This window comes from Ciconia boyciana, chromosome 9, assembly GCF_034638445.1.
Source record: "Ciconia boyciana chromosome 9, ASM3463844v1, whole genome shotgun sequence".
NCBI lineage: Eukaryota > Metazoa > Chordata > Aves > Ciconiiformes > Ciconiidae > Ciconia > Ciconia boyciana.
Genome location: NC_132942.1, coordinates 7,350,451 through 7,369,961, shown reverse-complemented (window position 1 = coordinate 7,369,961; position 19,511 = coordinate 7,350,451). Strand labels below are relative to the sequence as shown.

Here is a 19,511-nt window from a genome sequence, read left to right as displayed (position 1 = left end):
ACTAGGGAAAAGGCAGAATGAAGGGAGGGAGAGATCGTTCGCAGAATAGGAAGCCAGCCTGATCAGAGCATTTTGCATGGTTTTTCACATTTTGCCTTCTACAAGGGCAAAAATTGAAGGAGAGAATGTGAATGGGCCTGAGCCAGCATGGGGATGTGGGAGGACAGGCCTCTCACTGGGACACAAGGGAAGAAGAGCTGAGATAACAGTCACATCACCAAGTGTCAGGGTAGAGAGAGCAGGGCGGTGAGGCTGAGCTCATGGGGACTTTTCCCCTAACATACTGGCCTTAATAAAAATTACCATTGTTCTTCCTTTAACCCCTGCAGGACCCAAGGAGACACCATACCATGGAAGTCACTATCAAGAGGCACTTCCTGAGTTTTGCTGTTTTCCTGATGCACTGTGTGGTCCACAAGGCGAGCTGTGAGAAAGGCAACACTTCCCCTCTGCACTTCACCCACATCTTCTACAATGCCACCATCTATGAGAATTCAGCCCCCAAGACCTACGTGGAGAGCTATGTCAAAATGGGTATTTACAAGACAGACCCTGAGTGGGACATCAGATACAGAATAGCCTCTGGAGACAACACTGGTCTCTTTAAAACAGAGGAGCATGTGATCGGGGATTTCTGCTTCTTGAGAATAAGAACCAGGAGCAGCAACACAGCACTTTTAAACCGGGAGGTCAAAGACAGTTATATGTTAATAATCAAGGCCACAGAGAGCACCTTTGCCTATGAAGCCTGGGCCAAAGTCTTGATCCACATTCTGGACAGAAATGACTTGAAACCTCTCTTTTCACCCCCCTCCTACAAAGTGTCCATAAGAGAAGACATTCCTCTGAAAACGGTGGTCAGCACACTCAGTGCCACAGACGCTGACGCCGGCCAGAACGCTGAGTTCTACTATGCCCTCAACACCAAGTCCGACCTATTCACCGTCCACCCCACCACGGGAGCAGTTATGACCACAGGTAGGCTGAACAGCACCCATCGAGGCAGACACCATCTGCAAGTTTTGGCTGTGGACAGAATGAGAAAGATCACGGAGGGGAATGGCTTTGGGAACCTCGCTAGTCTCATGATCCAAGTGGAGCCATCTGCCAGGAAACCCCCCTCTATCTCCTCGGTGAAGGTGACAGCACCTGACTCAGCCGAAGACTTTCTCTATGCAACTCTGTCTGTAGAAAGTGGTGACTCAGAAGCAGGGATAGATACGGTTGACTTTGTGGATGGAGATCCGGGAAGACATTTCAAAGCCATCAAATCCTACTTTGGGAGCACTGAGTTCATGATTGTGTCAACCAAAGAGGTCAACTGGCTACTTTACCCATTTGGTTTCAACCTCAGTCTGCAAGCCAAGGACAAGAGCAAGCCACCACTGTTCTCTCCTATTAGAGTTATCCATATACCTCCCTCCAAGTATGTCTCTGCCAGATTTGAGAAAGAAGTGTACCGGGTCCAGCTCAGTGAATTTTCCCCAGCTGGAAGCCAAGTTGTTATGGTGAAGATCACACCAGTCTTCCCAAATCTTAAATATATTTTGAGACCTACTCCTGACAGCACAAGCTTTAAAATCAATCCTCATACTGGACTGATAACTACAGTCAGAGCAATGGACTTCCATGAGCAGTCTCATTTTGAACTTGAAGTTACAACCGTTAACAGTCACACATCCACAACTGTTGTCATTGACATCACTGACTGCAACAATCATGCTCCAAGTTTTAGTCAGTCTTCATACCGTGGGGCCTTTGATGAAAATGTTCCTCCTGGTACTAGTGTCTTAACAGTAAGGGCTACAGATGAAGATGAAGGAGACAATGGCTTTGTCACCTACACCATAGCCAACCAGAAATCGGTTCCCTTTGTCATTGACCCCTATTCTGGCATCATTTCCACCTCCAAGTCAATGGACTATGAGTTGATGCAGAGATGGTATCATCTGCGAGTGTGGGCATCAGATTGGGGCTCACCTTTCCGCCATGAAACGGAGGTGTACGTCTCTCTCATGCTGAGCAATGTCAATGACAATGCTCCTGTGTTTGAGAAGGCAAGCTGCAGTGGCACCATCCCACGGGACTTTCCTGTTGGGAACCCTGTGGCCACAGTCTCTGCAATTGACAGCGATGAGCTGCAGCATATCAAATATGAAATCAAGTCTGGCAATGAGTTACAGCATTTTGAACTGAATCCCATCTCTGGAGTAATATCCCTCAGAATATCTCTGCGAGATCTTCCTTCTGAACAGCCACTTTTCTACTCTTTGAAAATAACTGCAACAGATGGAGAGAACTACGCTTTGCCAACATCTGTAAATATCACTGTGGTCAGCCAAGGTCTCCCCGTCAGAATGCAGTGTGAGGAAACAGGAGTCTTGAAACAGCTGACAGAAACTATCATACACTCCATTGAGTCTCAGTCTCAAGGCCACGGGCAGGATGATGAAACATCTCTGAATTTGCACCTTATAAACCATAATGCTCCAAAGTTTGATGACACCTTTCCACGATCTATTGATATCATAGAGACTGTTCCCATCAACTCAACTATTGCTGACCTTTCAGCTATTGATCCTGATACTGGTTTTAATGGGAAATTGGTCTATGTGATCTCAGATGGAAATGATGACAGTTGCTTTACCATTGACCTGGAACTGGGTCTCCTTCAAGTCCTTTCTCCTCTAGATCATGAACGAACCAGCTTTTACATTCTTAACATTACTGTGTACGATCTTGGCACACCACAAAAATCAGCTTGGAAGCTCTTGGCTGTGAATGTGTTGGATACCAATGATAACACTCCTAAATTCCCACAAGGTGCCTACTGGGTGACAATACCAGAACACGTCGCAACAGGGACAACAATAGCTCAGCTGAAAGCAGAAGATGCTGATACAGATGACAATGGGAGAATAAAATATTCTTTCCTAACCCCCACTGATAAGTTTACCATTAACAGCATCACTGGAGAAGTGACAGTTACAGGTGCCCTGGATAGAGAACTGTGGCCTTGCTATGTGCTGAAAATAGAAGCTAGGGACCAGCCCAAAACAGGCTACCAGCTGTTCTCTGTTACAGATCTCATTGTGACTCTGGAGGATGTAAATGACAACACCCCACAATGCCTCCCAGCCCTCAACAGTGTGAAGGTCCCAGAGGACCTGCCCGTGGGAACCATTCTCCTGTTTCTGGAGGCTTTTGACCCAGACGCCGGCTCTGGGGGTGAGGTGAGGTACGGCCTCATTAATGATGAGGAGATGGTGTTTCATGTGGATAAGCTGACCGGGGCAGTCCGGTTGGAGAAGGAGCTGGACTATGAGAAGAAGGACTCTTACAATCTAACCGTGCAGGTCAGTGACGGTGGGAAGCCCTTCTCTCGTTCTTCCCTCTGCCACCTGGAAGTGAACATCCTTGATGTCAACGAGAACTTGCACCCACCACGCTTTGCCTCCTTTGTCTTCAAAGGCTGGGTGCAGGAGAACAGCCCTGAGGGCACATCAGTGATGATGGTCACAGCAAAAGATATTGATAAGGGGAAAGATGGAGAGGTTCAATACTTCCTCCGAGAGGGCACTGGCCTGTCCGTCTTCCACATTGAAAAGGACACAGGTAATGACAGCTTAGTTTAATGGTGTACCTTAAAGGCTTAAACTGCATGCTGTGTTTAGCCTGACTTTTTGACCGAATAGGACATTTCTATATTCTCTCTATTTACAAAGTTCCATGCATTCAAATCTTTCTTGCTTGTGCAGGGATGTTCAATGTGCATCCCTGTATCTGGGGAGGAGCAAGCAGGGTTTGTCTCCTTAAAATAATGGAAAATCAATGTCTGCCCTCTCCCAAAATACCAAGGTCTTCCCTTTCACTTGTGTACCAAATTACCCTCAGCACAAGCAAGCCCTCACCTTCCACACAATCTCACAGCCATACAAGGTTGGTGCCACAGTTCATATCTGCAGCAAAGACCAGGAAGCAGACTAGAGACACAGACTGGTCTGGCATTAAGGACAAAGTGGTCTGAGTTCCTTAAATCCCTCACAAGCACTTTCTGTCATTCTTCTAGGCACCATCCGGACTGTAGGACCACTCGACCGAGAAGTAACGTCTCACTACTGGCTGACAGTGCTAGCTCTTGACCTGGGAACAATTCCTCTGTCTTCTGTGACTGAAATTTATATTGAAGTCACCGATACCAATGACAACCCACCTCAGATGTCCAGACCTGTCTTCTATGCCTCTGTGATGGAGAATTCCCCACCGAACACATCTGTCCTTCAGCTTGATGCCTTAGATCCAGACTCTAGCTCAGAGGGAAAACTGACTTTTCACATCCTGACTGGAAATCCTCAAGGACTCTTCACCATTAACCTCATTACAGGTAAGACTGACCCAAATCAGCATCTGTTTTTGAGGCTTCCAAGTGCCCAGAGGATGTTACATATTCAATATAAACAGCCCACACAGCTGCCTTCGTCACACCTTCCTTCTGCAGCAAAAGTCCCAGTCTCCAAATACATTGTGTGGGGAGGCTAAGGATTGAAACCCTCAACCTGAGGGCTGCTATTTGCATCCAGATGGTTCTTAGAATGACACAAATGTGCTACTTTCAAAGCCCTAAACAGAACCAAACAGTTGCTTTTAATCCTCCCCCTTATAAACAACTGCCCTATTGTACAGCCTGAGCCAGGAAACACCCTTCTGGAGGTGACTATCTGTTCCTGAGACAGACCAAGGCAGGATTAATAAAAATGAATCCCACTGCATTTAAAGGCTCCACCCGTTCTCCGGCACTATTTATGTAGTAAGCGTAGTAAGCCTCTTCTGCCATCTTCCTAGACTGTATCTTTCATCTGAGGATTAATTACCAGATCTTTCAGAGCCATCAAAAACTTGCTGATGTTTTGTGTAAACAGCTTCCTCAAACTATCCCAGCAGAGCTGACATTGGGCCAGTCTGGCAAGGAAAACTGTGCCGAGCCCTTCACTCCATCAGCTCCTGGGAGAAGAGAGAAGGGAGGGCACAGAGCCTGCGTATGGGAGAGGATTAATTGCATGACTTTGATCTCCTGCGGATGATAAAAGCAGTTCACCTACTGCAGCGGGATAGAAGCCTGCTCTCAGATGAGAAAGGAGCTGAATGTATTGAAAAAAGCTAGTGCAGCTCTCAATTAGGTGGTACCTGTGGTGTAATGGCTATCTGGCAGTCCTCTACAGCTGGCTAGGAGGGGGGTGTTTAGAAAGAAATCGTTACACTGAAATCCTTCTGGTTGCAAGAGATTCATAGGGTGTCTGTACTTGGCAGCATGTAGACACACTTGGAGATGTCAGCTAAATGACCACTGCTACCCCCAGTTGTAGCTACCTCCACTCTCAGAAGCTTTTTAGCCAGGTCAGGGCATTGCTCTGCATCCAACTTTCCCACATAGTCCAAATGACTATGCACAACTCAGCCCCATGCACAGCTTGCACAAATGCTGATCTCCATGGAGAGGTGCCTTCAGAGGCCCCGTTTTAGAAGACCACTGCCTTTTCAATGCTATGTGGACCAGAAATGGCTCAGGACAGCAGGCTAGCTCCTCTCATCTGCTGAGCTCCAGCTTGCACCCATGTACCCTGCAGCAAATTCAGCCTTTTCTATGCTGCAGGCAAACCCCAGTGTGAGTGCAGCCCTACAAAGCCATTCTCCAAGACTGCTGTGTTTTATGGTAAAACAAGCAACACTAGCAAAATCTAAACATTTGCTAATGAGACACCTCACCTCGAAGCCAACCCTTTAATTCCCATCTTAGACAAAAAAAGCTCTCTCGTCTATGAGTCATCTCCTATCCATCTCTCTCTACAGTCAGGTGATTTGCATGTGAAGAGTGATAAGTTTGTCAGTCCTGTAAGAAACTCATGAGCTGATCTTATCTCTTGGACAGTTGCTGGAGGTCTCTTCTTTAAACCCTGAGCTTGGAGGTAGTTTAAGGACCTGCTTCCCAGCCTGATGAGGATTCAGTTATCAGTTGTTTTACTTGCATGTCACCCAAAAGAATAAATAATTACCTGCAAACATTGGCATAAACTGAGCAGTTTATATCCTCATGCTTACAGTATCTAAAGAGAAGTCATCTGCTACTACTGTCAGAAGGAATATCACAGCTTGTCTAAATTTCAGGGCTGTAGGCAGCTTATTGGAAACCCTGTGATATTTTCATTCTGCAGAGGAGGGCATGATAGTTGCTCCATTAAGTAGAATAAAAATACAATCTTTGGTCTCAGCCCGGTAGTGCAGCATTGGAAGATGAACTGCTGGTCTTTCAGTTCCTGGTCATTCACATCAGTGCAGGGTTGTATTCACAGAATCACAGAATCGTATAGGTTGGAAAAGATCTTTAAGATCATCAAGTCCAACCGTAAACCTAATGCTACCAAGACCACCATTACACCATGTCCCTAAGCACCTCATCCAAATGTCTTTTAAATACCTCCAGGGATGGCGACTCAACCACTTCCCTGGGCAGCCTGTTCCAATGCTTGATAACCCTTTCAGTGAAGTAAAATTTCCTAATATCCAGTCTAAACCTCCCCTGGTGCAACTTGAGGCCATTTCCTCATGTCCTATGGCTTGTTACTTGGGAGAAGAGACCGACCCCAACCTCACTACAACCTCCTTTCAGGCAGTTGTAGAGAGCAATAAGGTATCCCCTCAGCCTCCTTTTCTCCAGGCTAAACAACCCCAGCTCCCTCAGCCGCTCCCCATCAGCCTTGTGCTCCAGACCCTTCACCAGCTTCGTTGCCCTTCTCTGGACACGCTCCAGCCCCTCAATGTCTCTCTTGTAGTGAGGGGCCCAACACTGAACACAGGATTCGAGGTGCGGCCTCACCAGTGCCGAGTACAGGGGCACGATCACTTCCCTAGTCCTGCTGGCCACACTATTCCTGATACAAGCCAGGATGCCATTGGCTTTCTTGGCCACCTGGGCAAATCACATGACTTACATTTGAATGGGAGAATAGAGAAAGCATTGCAAGTATCTGAGCACTGTAGTGCTACTAGACCACTGAGGCTTATTCTAGATTTTTAGTTAGGACATGTCCTTTGTTTTTCAAATGCACAAATGCATTTCTTCTTTCACTATCTAAAGGAAACAATCACAAAAAGATGCAGAAATATTTTAGTTCTTGAAATGCCAGAGATCTACATGATCCAGGTTGCCAATACTCCTTCCGTGGTCAATTCCAAATGCTATGACAGTAAAAGAGTTTGAGTAGGCAGAGCTGCTTATCTGTGATGAAGCTGAATCTCTGTCACATTATGCAATGATAAACATTGAAGTTTCAAGAGGAAACCACAGAGGCTGCTGCTTTTAGTCACATGATTTGAGCGAAGGACAGGATAATCTGCATGTGTCAGGAGTTCCTCCAGCACTCGGATGAGAAGGGAGGCTCCTACATGTGGAGAAGACTGTGATTGAGACCTCTTCTCCTCTATCCCACACTGCCATCAAAGAATAAAAAAGTCATATTGGCACTGAAATAAGCCAGAGCACAAGAGGTCAGTCTGGGTCTCTCCTAGGCAAGGCGCTCCTGGTAGGAGCCCCTTGGCAGAAGGAGAAGAGGAAACTTGTTCTCATCCTGTGTGCTAATAGGAATTAAGGTCCTGATTTACTGTTACAACAGACACGTCTACACCCAGAATAACCCTGCGGAATAGCCGGGAATAATTATTCGAGGCACAGTGCCACACTATTGCAAGTAACCTATTTCTGGTCCCGGAGCTGGCTTGTTCTGTGTTTGATCCAGTATCTTGACACAGGGGTGGGTTGGCCAGTGGAGACATACCCAGCAAGGCCCTTTGACTTTTCCTCCTGAGGCCTTGCAAGGAGACAGGAATGGCGGTGATAACTGTCCCTCAGCAGGGCTTGGCTCCTCCAGCATCCCTGAACTACCACAGAAGGGCTCTAAGCTCTTCCAGCTCTCAGTTCCCTAAAGAGGGTGGAGAAAAAAAGAGGGAAAATAAATGAAAGGCTAATGAGAAGAGGGAATAAAACTGCGCAGTGAGATGAAAGCTTTCTGCCATCGGCGATGGAATCTCTCCAGCCCAGCCTGGCAGCTGGTGCAGAGCAGTGTTTGTGGGAGAAGAGATAGATAGATACATGGAGAGATGGGCAGATAGTAGGGTTTGGGGTATTCTTTTGCTGGAAATGTTTTCAGCTTGTTTTGTGCAGGGTTTGCAGTCCCTGGTGTGAAGGGGGTTCCAGCCCAGACAGGACTGGGAGGAACTGGGAGGCTGTGGCAGGAAGACTCAGGATGAAGCCTTTCATCCAGCTGAAAGGCTGTTTGGAGAATCCTTTTACCTTGGACTATTCATCTCCAGCCCTTACCAAGTGCTTGTTCTTCTGATCCTTCTCCTGCTGTGTCAGAGTCCATGGGCTTCCCCAGGATGCCTGTGGTTCCCAGCATTTCTCTGCATGGAAGGACATCCAGACACAGCCTCTTCTTTAAACCTGAGGGATGGTTGCACTGCTGCTCCCCGAGCCAACGTACCACAGGCTCCAGCTGAGCACGGAGTAGTGCAAAGCAGGGTCAGAACAAGAGGGGAGGTGGTAGGAAGAGGAGAAGAGAGAAGAGAAGGTGAAATGGAAGCAACAGTGAGACAACAGAAAGAGGATTTCAGGAGAACAACTTCTTCCCCTCTCAGGCTCTTGTGAAAGCCCCAATACCTGCAAACCTGATTCTGGTTATTTTAACTATCTTAGATTTTCTTCCCTGCAGCGAGGGAAGGGGGCCAGCAACCTCCACCCCAGCCCTGCTCTTGCCAGCAGAAGTTATTATTATTTTTTGTTCCCTGACAACAATGCACTGTTAATTCTGCTGCTCCTGTTCCAACACGACCAGCTTTCCTCTCTCCCCTTTGCAGGCAGCAAGCGGGAGAATTACAGACGATCTTTTCCCATTGCTGTGTGTAGATAGGCTGCAAGAGCAGAGCTTGTGCCTGTCTGTATGCAAGCAACAGAAGGGATAGCTTCTGGACCTTCAGGTGAATGCAGAGCTTGGCTAATTGACCAAGTGCAATTAGGACCTTCGACAGTTTTGTTCAGTCTCTAGGACTCAGGAGAAACCTTCAGGGCCACATACAAGAAAAAAATGAAGGACACCCACTCAATTCCAAGTCCTGTGGGATGGGCTAGCTGGTGTTTTCCAGAGGGGCAGGGACTGCACTGATAACTTGCACATGTGCACATCCACAGACAAAACACTCTCATTAAAAACTAAACGTGCACTTCCCAGGTCCTTGTAGGTGGCAGCAGAAAGAACCGAGGAACTGTTACCCCAGGCCACGAAAGCTGACTGCAGTTCCCCTTTAATAACAGTTTCCACTTCCATTTTAGCCCTCTGGCTTCACAAGGTGTATAACCAAGTAGCAACAAATAAAAATATGCATTAATTCCAGATGGCTTCTCTTGAGCACCACGTCTGGTCCCCGTCTCCCTGTCTCTGGGTGCTCAGCTGCCGTGTGAACACTGCTGGCACTTTGTGCATCTTGGCAGCCACACAGCACCATGGCTCCATAGGGGAATTAGAGTGATTAACCGTTAACCACAAGAGCTTTCTGATCTCAAGGCAGAGTGGTAACTGGCTCTGGAGAGGGGAACTGGGAGCCGCGATTGGGCACAGGGAAAGGGACACAGGGAGTTTGCCTGGGGTCAGAAGGAGAAGCCAACCCTTTGACTTGTGGCTCAACAGATATGAAGCTAAACCCAAAAATGCCATCTGGTAAGACTCCCAGCTGGGATATGGTACAGGTCTGTGATAGAGAGTACAGTCAGCTCTTACTCCCCAGGAGATCTGAGCATCTTCAGTGGTACAGACATTTAAGATAGTCATTAAGTTCCAGTTCATCTGCCTTCACTACAGTCCTTCTTCTCCAGCTCTAGAAAGCTCAGCTATGATCCTGTTTTCTTTCATTTTTATCATTAGGTCATGAAAGAATTTCAGGGTGTGGCCAGGCAAATCCAAATAATCACTTCAGAGTGGTTTAAGTTACCTTCCATCAGCTGGCATGCAGTAATCAAGTGCAAACAAGGTATTCATCTGTTGCAACAGAATTTTGCAATCCAATAGACTAGAAATATCCCCAATGTGCACACAGGTATTGGGTGGCTCTGTTGTCAATATCGAGCTATGTGTCCTGTGGGCTTGTTAGGCCAAACTTACGAACCACCCCCTGCGGTAGTGGAGTTTTAGGCTTTGCTCCCCTGTCCTAGCCAACCTATTGGCAATGTGGACAGGAGCATCAGTGAACCACTGCTGCAATTCCTTCTTTAGGCCCCCATTAAGAGAGCATTTCCACGCATATCGAGAGTTTTGCTGCTATTGGAGCCCTACAGCGTCCCACAAGCTTGGGAGATCTTCAAAAGCTCCTCAGCCAGTGTTCTCTCAGGCCACTGCTGAGTCCTCTTCACCTGCTGAGATGTCAAAAGGAAGATTAGGGAGAAGAAAAAAAATCCATTACATACATGCAAACAGAGTCTTTCAAATCATCTTGTCATAAAACATTAAGGAGTGTTGATTTATGATTGTAAAGGCATCAAATAAATGTTTAGTGCAGCGGCTGGTGCCAAATAAGAATAATCCCAGAGAACAAGTGGAAACGGTTAACAATAGTCTTGTTCCAAGCAGCTGTTCCTTGCTCCCTCCTTCAGCTGCCCAGTGTTTCCTGCAGCCATTTGAAATTTTCTCCTCCGTATCATGCTTAGATGGCAATACACCAAAGTATGATACAATTTAAAACAATACGATTAATTAAAACTTTTTGGCTTTGGACCAGAAATGAGAGTTGAGATGGGTTCACGCAACTCTGGTTTACAAATCTTTCAGGATGCACAAGGGCACGTGCTCGCACCACTGCAAGTGCACGGTGACTCCTGTGCACAGCATTTCCCAGAGTAACATGAGCCTGTGTCACTGCTTGGGGTGGTCAGGAAAATTCACCCTGCCTTTCGTTTGTGCGAGGAAGCAGGACTTCTCTTTATGAGGAATAAACACCATGATAACAGCGACCGCTGGGAGCAGGGGCTGCAGGGAACGGACAAAAACACTCACAGGTGTTGGACTTGATGACTGTCGGAAAATCATGCATTATATGTACAATTTCCATCACCTGTAAAGCAGTTGTGAAAATGATCTAGAGCTGCTTTTCCCCAAAGGTGGAGAGTCAAGGCACTTGATAAGGACTATTATCAAACCAGATGTGGAAACACAAGCCTCAACTCCATCCTTTCCACACTTGCATCTACTCAGCTTAGTCATTGACAGGCCAAAAAGAGGCGATTATGATGATTTTATTTAAATTCTAGTTTATTGTAGCCACAGTTCCTCCCTCCTGCATCCAACCTATTCCCTGTGGTTAAATAGTGTGTACTTTTTAGAAATCCCTCAAATCTTGCAATTGTTAGAGGATTCGTCCTGTCTCTCAGCAAGGCTTAAATAATATACCAACATTATTATTGACTGTGTACCTCATTTTTAGCCTCAATGCATTTGTTCTAGTGGTAGAATAGAGGGTATTTCTCAAGACAGAAGACAAACTTGTCAAAACACTGTAAATTACAAAGACCAAGGTTCAGCACAGCGAAAACAGGAGTCGAGACTTCCTAAGAGGCCAAACTTGTGCCAGCGCATGCACAATGTTTCTTACTTAGAGGCATAAGAAAAGTTTTGTTTTCATGGTCCTACAGCCTTTCTCACCAAACGTCTTGACAACCCTCAACTGATGTAGGCATCTGGTAGGTTTTCCCCCTCCTCCATGATCTCTGTAATCAGAGGAGCGAGAACAGCACCTCCGCACAGGGATTCACACTGGAAGTGGACAACTTGCCCTCTGGGTATATCTGTCTTTCTCCTCTGATCACAAAAGAAACCTGAAACAGGATGAGCAGGCAGGCTGATGTGGGGCACGCAGGGATTTGATCAGCCCTGGCTTTCCTCAGACGCTGAGTCTTGGAGCTCAAAGGGTTTCTTTCTTGGCAGGTCTGATTTCTACAACTTCACGGCAGCTGGATCGAGAATACAAGGCTGAACATATCCTAGAGGTGGGTAATGATGATTGTAATTAGCTTTATTTACCTACAAGTGTATTAACTCCTCAAAGAGCTTTTCTTGCAAGTTGGAGCACAGAGAAGGAATCTCATCCCATCAGCTCCCAACTGCTGGGAAACTTAATTAAATGGTGTGTGTTGCCCTAAGAGACAGCTGCAGCAGTACTGTGGGGTTTATTATTTCCTTACTGAAGACTGGAGCAAAAGGCCTGTTCTGGAAGCTGTGGGAATGCAGGAAGAGGACTGGAATTGTCTTTTAGCAGAGTGGATAATAAGTTATGGGGGAAAGAGCAAGCCAGAGAAATCTACCCTTATTTATTTCGTTATATCAGACATTGCTGTGTAGCTTTGTGTTACCGGCCCCCTTCCTTAGCTGCTCTGAGATATGCGTATTTACATTAGAGGGATCTTGAGGTGTTTCAGTCTATCAGGATATTCAGTCTATCAGGATTGAGGATAATACATTGCTCTCTGCAATGCAACATGCTGGGAGCATGCACAGGCACAGAGAAGTGAGGATGGGTGATAACTTTCCAAGCCATTGCAATACAAGCATTTTCAGTTGCGTGACCCCTAATGACCAATCTGACCCACTGCCCAGAGCAACTGCAAGCAGGAGCCCTGCAGACGCATCTCCCTGTGTACACACAAGCCTTGCACAGTGCCAGCTACAGTCTCCAGATTTTACCCTGTGGAGAGGAGCAATGACTCTGAAAACGTTGAGATACAAATGCAGATCCACACAAAAAACCTAGTGTAGTCATTGCCCATCAGGATGAAGGCTGGCTGTTCATGTCCTAGGTCACAACAAAGAGCTCTGTCACCTACTCCCTTTGCTTGCTGGCAGGTGGCTGTTTCCGACAATGGAGAGCCAGCCCTGAAGTCCACCAGCAGAGTTGTGATACAAGTCCTGGATGCCAACGACAGTCCTCCCAGTTTCCCCCACAAGCTCATCATGGTGCCGCTCCCCGAGAGAGATGCCTCAGAGACGCCACTGCCAGTCTACAGGCTGATCGCTTCGGACCGTGACCAGGGCCAGAACAGCCAGATCACCTACACTATCGAGGAGGAGGAGGAAGGGATATTCACCATCAACCCCACAACCGGCATGGTGTTCTCCAGGAAAGCTTTTCCTGCCTCCGAATACAACATACTCACGGTGAGAGGAGAGGGAAACAGAGAGAGCCAATGGGAAGAGATGGGTGGAGAGGGAAAGAGAGGAAAGGCTGCAGAAACAGAAAAGATAAAAGAAGGAAAGAGCTGGAGAAAATGCAGCAGTGGGAGAAGAGCTTAAATGAGACAGACTTGGGTTACAGGGAGAGAAACTGGGAGGGAATGATGAGAAATGCAGATGGTAAGAAGCTATTAAAAATGGAGGATAAATTTAAAATTAACTGTCCAATCCACTCTCAGAGATGAACACAGTGATCCACGATCCCATATGGATGTGGACCTGAACCTGAATAGTCTTTGGGTTTCAGCAGTGCCTCCATTTGGCAGTCTGATCAGGCCATGGGGCGTGGATATAGGTTTAAAGCTCTCCCACACTCTATGGGCCCTTGCAATGAGGCTTGTGATCCAGGTCTCTGCTGCGGATTGAGCTTGGCAGATTTGCTTGATGGTCAAGAGGAATTTGGGTTGCACAGCTCTACCCTGGAAGCAGCCAGAGCACGGGCCACTGGGTCAAGATTTGTTTTGTGGGATTTTGGGCACGCTCGAACCTGAAACTCCTGGTGAGTGGGAGAAGCAGCTTCCCATGGGGCTCCCATGGGCTAAACCAGTCTTCTCCATGACTGCATGTGCATTTCCCGGCAGGTCAAGGCAACAGACGGCGGCAGCCCACCGCTTTCCTCCCATGTACGGCTTCACATCAGCTGGGTCGCCCGGCCTGGCCCTTCCTCGGAGCCACTAGCTTTCGATGAACCCCATTTTAACTTTGCCGTGATGGAAACAGATCCTGTAAACCATATGGTGGGAGTGATCAGCACTGAAATGGTCCCCAACCAAGTGTGGTTTAATATCACAGGTGAGACACAGAAATTAAACCAGGGCAGCAGTGTCTGGGAGCGTTTGCCCCAGCTCCCTTGGATTTCAGCACTTGCATGCCCTAGCTAATGAAGTTGTCTGTGAGCTACAGGGAAAGCTTTCTCACAGATACTGAAAGGCTTAAACAGCTATAGACAAAGCTGCCCCTCCGAAGGGCTCCAGTACCAAGTGCAATTATCTAACACACTTTTTTAATGACATTCTGGGACTTGCCAGTGTTTGAGGTGTTCTCCAATGTCACATGAAAGGCAGGGCATGCCAGTCCCAGCTCCTCCTGGGAACTGAGTGACACCGTTGGTTGTGGTAAGACAGCCTGCGAGGATCCAGGTGTCTGGCTGGGTCTTGCAGACACCCCCAGTCTCTCCCTCCCTGCTGAGCCCATAGTCTCGACAGGGAGCCGAGAGGGAAAGATTCCTCAAAGAGCTGGTCTGACCTAACTGGTAGGGCTCTCCCTTCCACCTCAAGGCATCCCAGGGATTACTTAGACATGAAATGTCAAGAAGCTGTAGGGCCTCCTCTAAGAAACATGACGCTAGGGCACAGGGGATGTGGGCTGTCACCCCAGGGGACTCATCAGGCAGCACGTGTGCAGAACTGGTCCTATGAACGAGGGCCAATTGTGCTCATGTAATTTGGTGTTTCAAAGTGGTTCCCCAATCTGTCTTGCACAGCCTTTCCCTGACACTGCCTGCAGGGCTTGCCCTCGTCAGAGAAAGCCTTAATTGGGCGAGTGAATAGTTTTTCCCCTTACTACGTTAGGGCAGGGATAATGGGGTATAAATACAATTAAGCAACAAGAGATACAACACTACAAGGAGCAGACAATATCAGTGCAAGGCTTATCTGGCATTAGTAATGTCTGCTGGGTTTGCAGAATTAACGGTACATTCCTCTGAATGTTATCCCATCATTTCCCTGCTGAGTGCTTGCCTGTATGCTTGACCTCATCTTTGCCAGTTTCTAGTGCTCCGAGTGCTACTCAGGGCTCTCTTGGTTTCTGTACTGGTGGAAGAGGACAGGATTTCATTTTCCCTGCTAGCGAAGCAAAGCATCATGGTATCTGGCTACCAAGAGGGTGATGCAGAGATCCAGGAGCCTTCAGCACCTCATTCAAAAACTTTCCCAGTCCACAAAGGCTCTGTCACTGAGGTTGATGGTGTTTGCAAAAACTCCGACAAAGCAGCATCTTTCTTAATCTCTTTCCTTTCCTGGGCTTCGTCTTTCCCTTTGGCATCGTGCAAAGGGAGCCCTTCTGTCTTTTCTCAGGGAAAGGCATCCATGGGTCTCTCTTTTCCTCTATCTCTGCTTCTTTCTGTCTCCTTCCCAGCAGGAAAATGGTGGTCCAGATGGCTGGCAACCACCGCATTTCTCCCGCAAGGGAAGATGTATAATTTAACAACTGGCCAAGATTTTCCCTGCTGGTAAGAGAATAAAGCAGAATCCAGAGCATCCAGTAGCCGGGAAGGGAGAAGTTGAGACTTGGGAAAATCGCAGAAAATTGCTTCTACCTCTCCGTATCTCTGAACAGCGTAGCAGTGTCTCACATGCAATAGAGAACTAACAGGCTACCAGCAAGTGAGGCATGAGAAAGGAGCTGCCACGCCAGGGCTGAACAGCAGTAGCGTGAGGGACAGCCTTCTGCTGCTGAGCTGCTCAGGCCTGTGGTTCCCTGCACTACGCAGCCATCTGGGTTGGAGTCAACAGGCTCTGCTCACCCTGGAAGCACCGTCTGCCTCCCCAACTGTTCAAGTATTGGACTTCTTCAGGTAGCTCACAGGCTCCCAACTGTGGCAAGGAAGACCATTGCTTACATGCCCACAGTGTGACCTTGAATTGGAAGCCAGCAAGAGCATTGTTCAGCCCTGCAGATCCTTGGTCCATGCTAAGCCTGTGGTGCTGCATAGCTGGAGACCTTGTGCAAATAAATCAATGCTCAAATGTGCCCGTTGCAGATCTAGCCAGGACATCATATGCATACGTGCATCCTTTTGCCTTCTCTCCTCCTCCTCATTTTCTCTAATTCTCCTCACCTTTCCTTTTGTACTCCTTTGTCACCATCTGTGACTACCTCTTTGTCCAGCTTCTCCATGTCCTCCCTGGCTCCTGTGTCCATCTAGCACATTTTGTATTGAGTTTCCAGATTTGGGGGAAACCTCACCTATCGCACTGTCCCCAATCTAGCTGTGGCCAAAGAGGTACAGCTAGAGTGAATGACTACACATCCCCATTCAAGATGTATTGCCTGGCCTGCCACATATCTGTGGCTGGGCATGAGCTCCTTGTGTGGTTTGTGTATGGTGTCTGGAAGGGAAATCCTCATCCTTTGGATCTCCAGGCAGTTCCTGGAATCCCTTCCCCTGCAGAGGCTGCTGGCACCTGCAGTTTGCTCCAGAGAGAAATCTAACGTAACTGCCGCCCCATTTCTTTTTCTCATCTCTCCCTTATCCCAGGTGGTGATGATGACATGGATTTTGACATTGAAAAGAGCACAGGCAGCATGGTCATTGCAAGAGCCCTTGATGCAAGGAAGAAATCAAACTATAACCTGACAGTAGAAGTCACTGATGGGTCCACTAGCATCAAAACCCAGGTGATGTTTTTTTCTTTATAGAGACCCCATCTAGAGTGAGTATATGCCAAAGGGAATCTTTCTTCTGACTCCACTGAGGTCTGGATCAGGTGCCAGGCACAAGAATCTCCTTACACTGTGATCTTACATTACACAGTGGCCCAAGTCTTTCCTAAGTACCAAGCTCAGATTTTTTTATGTTGTTGGAAACATAAATGGTCTACGAAAGCCTGGGCCTTTCCTGTTGATCACAGCCAGCACACAAGGACACATCTACACCACCAGCCAAGCTGGGGTGGCAGTTCACACTCTCAGACTTCAACTTGCTTTCAGCTGCTCAAGCTGAACTACAACATGGCTGGGACAACATGCTAAGACATAAGGGAAACACATACGCACTTAGATCAGGCTTGGGTCCATGGTACCATGTCAAGGGGTATTCCTGGGACTTGCTAGCCTATGTAAAGCCAGCACAGACGCATCTGAAAGAGGTGAGGTGAGGCCCTGCCCTGTGCTGCTCCAAGTGTGTGGAGCATTGATAACATATCAGCACTGAGGTCCATGGGGCTGAGTGGGGCAACTGCAGAGATGCTGTGTCCCCTGAGTTGCCACATGAAAAGCAAGCACTGGTGAAAGGAGGCATGCTGCTCTCAGGCATGTCCCCGAGCCCCAGTTAAAACGGCTGCTGAGATTTGCCCATCTTTGCCTACCCTCAGGAGGGGTGTTCAGGGCTTTATCTTTCACCAACTGCTTTCTCCACACATAAGAAGCATCCAAAAATCCAACCCTCGCTGCACAGGAAGACCTAGAACATGAGTCACCTGTCAGTGATGTTTATTGTGGGAAATTCACTGTGGAGGTTTGCAGGGGATGATGAGTGAGGAACACTACCATTCCTGTGAAATGCAATGCTATCTATCTCAACTATCTTCAAGTATTGTTCCAAATAAACAAACAAAGCCCCACCTTGCCTGGTGTGCATTGCCTACCACCTTGCATCTCATCCCTACATTTATTTTGGCACTCAAGGCCACTAGCAGATGTCAAAAGACCTGCTTGTGCAAAACACCTATGGCAAGTTCAGGTTTGCTTAAGGAAGTAAATTATTACACTTGGTTGGGACTTCCTAAGATGCAGTCAACACTTCAGTAGGGGTGTCAGGGTAGGAGACCAAACAGAAGAAACTAGGTGACTTTGCAGGCAGGATTCAGGCAGGCCCTTCACAGGGGTTTGCTGTTAAACGCAGAGGGGAAGACTGGGCTAAAAAGTGCACACCACAAACTTTGCTTCTGTGTATCTTCTCCACACATGTGCTGCTCTTGAGATAGGCAGCCCCTCCCTTCCTTTACCAAACATCCCCTCTCTGTCAGCTTTCTGGTGTGTAATTAATGAGTGCTGGTGTGGAGGCACCAGCCAGCAAAGCTGGCACCACGGCTGAGCAACTGTTACTTTTCACAGCAGGCTGTGATGGTTTTCCTATGTGCCAAGTGCAGGCATGTTCAGTCTGAATGGCTTGCCAGATTGGAGCAACTGAAAAAAATGAGAGGAAGCAAACTGAAAATCACTAAGGGAAGGCACAGCAGGAGTTCCTCAGGGAGAAGGACAAAAGGGCTCCCGGTCACCATGGATGGCAAAGCCCCAAGAGTTGGAGAGCTGTGACAGTTACAGGGCTCAGAGCATTCCTACACCCGAGAGGGGTTGGTAGCTGAGATTTTACATGGCTGCATAAGTCAGGTTGCTCCCATGTCTCTGCTGCCCTCACTGTGCTCTCTCCCCCACAGGCATTTATCCACGTGATTGACATCAACCAGCACCGTCCCCAGTTCCTGGAGAGCCATTACGAGGTGAGGATTCCTGAAGATACCCCCTCAGGGAGGGAAATCCTTCAAGTCAGTGCGACAGACAAGGACAAAGGCAAGGGGCTCATCTACACCATCCATGGCAGCGTGGACCCTAAAAGCACAAGACTTTTCCAGTTGGATCCAAGCAGTGGGGTCCTCACAACAGCAGAAGGCTTCAGTTCCCAGCCCATGCCACAACACACCCTAACAGTGATGGTGAGTCCCAGCCAAACCCTGCTGAGTTCATCAGCTTCTCCAGGATACATGGGTCACTGGAGAAATTCAGACTGGTTCTAGTCTTTGAGGGAGGATTTGTCTAGAACAACAGGGAAGAGGAAAGCAAGGTGTTAACCTTTACTATATAACCATTCTGGGTAAATCTAGGTAACACCCTGCTTTCCTCTAACCATGTGCTGAGCCCATCACCTGCTAATTTCATTGGAGGGCCACTGGATTCTTGTACAAGAAAGCACCATGGATAATTGTTAATGTTTGGTTTCAAGTCCAAGGCTGAGTTTTGGTGCTGAAAGTTACAGGCTCATTCCCACCCAAGGGGTTGGTACCACTGCAACACGCCACCCTCCGTAAGAGCTACTTGGAAGCCTGGTGCAGGAAAGGCTGCCTACTCCCTGATGTGACCATACCTGCTCTTCCTCTGTCATTCAGGTACGAGACCAGGAGGTCCCCATCAAGAGGAACTTTGTTCGGGTCATCATCCATGTGGAGAACTGCAACCTTCACCCTCCACAGTTCAGCAGCATCCATTATGAAGCAGAAGTGCTGGACTCAGCAGTGGTGGGCACAGAGGTTATACAAGTCAGAGCCCTTGATCAGGACCAAGGAGCCAATGCTGAAATCCACTACTCCCTTCAGGCAGGTGAGTGCCATGCAACAAGACAGTTTAGGCTATGAACATACCTGCATTTCTATGCTCTAGCTAGTGGCCAGACAGTTGACCAGCTTTCTC

At 47.7% G+C, this 19,511-nt stretch overlaps 1 protein-coding gene across 1 annotated transcript in view; it reads left to right on the top strand.

The window, feature by feature from the left end:
* Positions 1 to 350: 350 nt before the first annotated feature.
* Positions 351 to 19,511, top strand: part of FAT2 (FAT atypical cadherin 2) — a 50,905-nt gene continuing 31,744 nt past the window's right edge. Inside the window, exons 1-8 of the mRNA XM_072873033.1 lie at positions 351 to 3,615; positions 4,070 to 4,384; positions 12,021 to 12,082; positions 12,936 to 13,247; positions 13,904 to 14,114; positions 16,585 to 16,724; positions 18,485 to 18,760; positions 19,211 to 19,421. Of these exons, the coding sequence (XP_072729134.1) occupies positions 351 to 3,615; positions 4,070 to 4,384; positions 12,021 to 12,082; positions 12,936 to 13,247; positions 13,904 to 14,114; positions 16,585 to 16,724; positions 18,485 to 18,760; positions 19,211 to 19,421 (4,792 nt within the window). The remainder of the gene's footprint in view (positions 3,616 to 4,069; positions 4,385 to 12,020; positions 12,083 to 12,935; positions 13,248 to 13,903; positions 14,115 to 16,584; positions 16,725 to 18,484; positions 18,761 to 19,210; positions 19,422 to 19,511) is intronic.